The sequence below is a fragment of the Humulus lupulus genome, chromosome 3 (assembly GCF_963169125.1).
Source record: "Humulus lupulus chromosome 3, drHumLupu1.1, whole genome shotgun sequence".
Taxonomy (NCBI): domain Eukaryota; kingdom Viridiplantae; phylum Streptophyta; class Magnoliopsida; order Rosales; family Cannabaceae; genus Humulus; species Humulus lupulus.
In genome coordinates this window covers 142,902,508-142,906,986 of record NC_084795.1, presented here as the reverse complement: position 1 = coordinate 142,906,986, position 4,479 = coordinate 142,902,508, and the positions used below count along the sequence as shown (strand labels likewise).

Sequence of the window (4,479 nt, the reverse complement as noted above, 5' to 3'; positions counted from 1 at the left end):
AAGCCAAACCTAAATTTTGTGAAAGTAAAAATGAATTGTGTATATAAAAATTAATTGTGGATCAAAAAAGTCTTTATTTGTAAGGATATATGATATTAATATAATTTTTTAATTTTAATATTAAATTCATATTGAAATATACACAAAAAAACTAATAATATTAGACAATAAATGATAATCTTGCAAAGATAGATTACTAAAAGATTTCAAAATACTGCTTTTGGAAAAAACTCTGGAAACTCCGTGTCCCTCCTAAGGTTAAAGATTTGCTATGGCGGGCATCCACAAATTGTCTTCCCACTAAAGTACAGCTTCGCTCTAAACATGTGGATGTAGACACAATTTGCCCAATGTGCCATTCTGCCAGGGAGTTAACCAGTCATTGCTTGGTGGAGTGCCCTATAGCTAGGGCGTGCTGGGACCGTACTGGTATTGGTGTCATCAATCAAGTTCATGGCACATTTGCTGAGTGGCTAGAAACTTTATTCCAGACTCTTGATGACGACCAGTTGAAGATTGTGGCTATGATCTGTTGGGCACTATGGAGGGTGCGCAATGATAGTGTGTGGAAGGGTAAATGTGCGAGGGTGAACATGGTTTGTAATCTAGCCCATAGCACCCTAGTTCAGTGGACTAGAGCTCAGGACAAGTTTGAGGTTCCAACCGCAGCTTTCTTGACCAGTGATGATGGGGCAGAGAAGTGGATTAAGCCTACGCCTGGAGTGATCAAAATCAATGTTGATGCAGCTTTGTCCACCGAGGCCTCGACTTATAGCTTTGCTTGTGTTGCTCGTGATGATCAGGGTCACTTTATTGAGGCCATAACTTGTTGTAGACAGGGAGTCGTGTCTCCTAAGATGGCAGAAGCTATGGGGGTGAGGGAAGCGCTGAGCTGGCTCAAGAAGAAATATTGGAGCCATGTAGTGATTGAGACTGACTGTCTTACAGTGATTCAATCTCTCCGCAGTTCAATCTCAATGGATTCTTATTTTGGGGGCATTATTTCTGATTGTAAACAATTGATGGAAGATAAGAATATTAGTATTGTTTTTGTTAAGCGATCTGCGAATGGTGTTGCTCATGTTGTTGCAAGAGCATCACTTTCACATGCTGATCGTATTATCAGGAGTGTTGATTTGACTCCTGCCATTGTGGATGTAATTTTGAAAGATATTTGCTAATAAAACTCCTTTTTGTTTCAAAAAAAAAAAAGATTTCAAAATACAAGTCTTACTAAGTTAACTCTCATCTCCCCCTTTCCATGCTTCATCCTCAAGCCCTCAGTCCGGCCCAAGCAGTGAACTCTTTTGGCACCATTTGATTGTCTCATTTAATGTGTGAGCAATATATCTAGCTTTGCCTTATTACAAGCCAACCAGGAGTAATTAGTATATCAGCAGCAAGTCAAAATGGATTACTCAAAATTTAAGAACACGTATACTGTTATTTTAGATAAACAATAAGCCTTTACTTTTTTACATCAACTTGCAAAATAACTTGGGGTGGTATATTTCGGCTAAAAATGAAATAGCACTTTCAGCACATATCCTAATCACCAAAACACTGAAATTAAAAAAAAGACCATAATGTTTTGCTTGTCCATGAATTAAAAAATACAAAAAAAAAATTAGTGGGAGATATGAATCAGATGTCTTCGCAAGCCACTGAATTAATTAGATTATGGATGTTGGGGAAATCAAGCCTCATATATATAAACTCCGAACCCGACATCTTTCAACGTAGACTTCTGCTCCTCTGACATTTTAACAACAATGCAATACACCCTTTCAAAGGCGCATCGAGTGAGAATACCTCTTGAGTCAACGCCCGCCCATCTTCCTCCTCCGACTCATCGTCCTTTTCATCAGGACTAACTTGTTGAGGCATTAATCATAGTTGTCATTCACTCTCCTTTAGCAACTATGATAATGCAAAAAACAGACCAAAAATATAATCAACACTTTATTAACTAAATAATACTTGAATATACACCTAATAACACTATGAAATAAGTTTTAACTATTGTTGAAACCAAAACTACTTGACTTCCAGTCAACAGTATGTAAGAGCAACAACATTAATCTATATTATGACTATCGTTGAAAGCACATATAATCAAAATAGATCATTCTATAAAAAGAAACTAGATAAAAGCATAAGCAAACCAACTAGCTCGATGCTATATAGCTAAATGACCAAAACAAACAAGTGCTATTGATTTATATATGTCACAAACTAAGATGTTAATCGGTCAAACCAACAAAAAATATTAATGACAATATAAGTAATTATCAATGCATCATTTTATGGAAATCCTTTAGATGCTGAGTAGAGGATATCAGATGTGTTTAATCATGATGATGACATTTTAGACGACATCTTCCACACAAAGGTAAAATAAGCATCTTTATCTAGCTAAGTAAAACTTCTTTTCTCAAACTCAGATAAGAAATCTAACAACCCACATAAAAAATCTGATCTAGTTTAAATGAGTTATCTAAATTTAAATTTCAAAAAAATAAATATTAAACTAATTTAAAATAAGATGACATAATTAATTGAAAACCAATTATTTTATTCAATTAATTAATAATTACGAAAATTATAATTAATTAAATAATAAGTATATTTTCCATAATTATCTCATAATTATGTAATTTCCCATAAACTAATTTTCTTGACAAATATACTCATACTTGTTCTATTGTTGCTTTTACCATGTACAATGTTTATAAAGTCGTTCCGGGGACCTTTTGACCTATAATTCCATACTCCAATAAATTTATATTATTAATTAAAACACTTTAATATAATAATCTTATTTATTAATCATAATATTATTTCACTAAAAATATGGGATTGCAGTCTTCTAATTATAGACTTATATTTACTGAATACTTTATTAAGTGTCCATTGATTTAATCACTTCATGCAATTCAATCCTCCAATACGTTGTTCATAATTAGAGTTAGGTGAAATTACCGTTTTACCCCTCAAATTACCTCTTTATCCTTAAGTACCACTAATTTACTAGTGAACAATTATTTTATAAATCTTTTATAAATTAGAGGCCTCAAAAAGTTCAGTTCCAGAATTAAACACTTAAGGGAACCATTATTCAATCTTCTTATAAAGAAGGCTTGGATTCCATATCAGTAAATCATGTCCCCAGCCATCTACGTTAATGAGCCCCCAAAATAAAAGTTTTTAGCCTGAACATTCACACAGACTCTGACGAGAGAACCCAAATAACATAAATAGGAGTTCATGATAACTTCAGGATTTAGATCAATTTGCATATGATCATCGAGTGATATGATTATAACTTGTTATGGTAAACAATATTTTAATAAAGAGTTGAATACGTATATAGTCCAATCCAATACAATCTTATTGTATAAAGCACATCCATTAAGATTTCCTACCACACAAGTGATCTAGATCAAGATCACATGTATTCATAATACTATAGTACTTGAGTAAATGTTCCATATCTTTGATATAAACTGTAGACTATATAATTCATTATCTATAATCTTAATCCTCTCATACAAATACAAGATTATAGCTACATTAATAAATTAAGAATTTTCTGATATTTATCTAAAGATTATTCAATGACAATTATATATAAAATATTTCTTTTATAAATTTTATAAATAATGAACTACTTTCATTGCTTTAAGGGCACTATGCCCAACAACCAAAGTATCCCTTGTTGGGGTTTTATACCATGATTAAAACTCAATTTCTTTGTAATCTCATTGTATTATCAATAAAAGAATAGAAATCATTTTTGACTTGGTCAATAACTTTGCTCACATGTTTTATTTTCATGATTATTTATTTAATATAAACTTCTATTAAATCTCAAGCATATAGCTAATCATATTTATAGTGGCGTAATCATAGTGGAATATAAATATGATTATATGTTCAAAAATAAGTTAGTCCTAAGATTAGTGAGTTCACAGTTTACATTGACCTGCCAATCTACGATATGATCTACTTACACATTGTAATGTTATGTTCTTTCCAGAACATTAGCAAAGTAGATAAGATCGAATGTATTTGTTTCATCGGACTGGACCGATATTGATTTTAGATAGATAAGTAAACATATCATTATTATCTATTGTAGTCATATTATATAGTTGACCATATGTCAATTCAATCTTAATTCTGAGTGGTTAGAATTATAATTAATTGTATTATTTGAGTACTTTGTCTTGTTCATTACCAGCTTACCCTATGGACCAGCCCATACTTACTTCTTGGGAACTCAGTAGTATAATTCAATGGGAGTGTTAATCATAGTTATGAACATATATAGCTTTTGATAAAGAAGTAAAATAATGGTTTCCTTTTAGTTTAGTTCGAGGTGCTAAATGATAGAGATCTCATTTCAATAATTAATATTAGTTTACTTAAATATCATTTACAAGGAACTAAGTGTTTAAGGATAAAATACAATGAGGG

At 31.8% G+C, this 4,479-nt stretch overlaps 1 protein-coding gene across 1 annotated transcript; it reads left to right on the top strand.

Annotated features, from left to right (window-relative positions):
* The first annotated feature begins 350 nt into the window (after positions 1–350).
* LOC133825112 (uncharacterized) lies at positions 351–1,181 on the top strand. Its single transcript, XM_062258102.1, has one exon. It carries the CDS (start codon positions 351–353, stop codon positions 1,179–1,181), a length of 831 nt encoding a protein of 276 aa, XP_062114086.1.
* Positions 1,182–4,479: the final 3,298 nt, after the last annotated feature.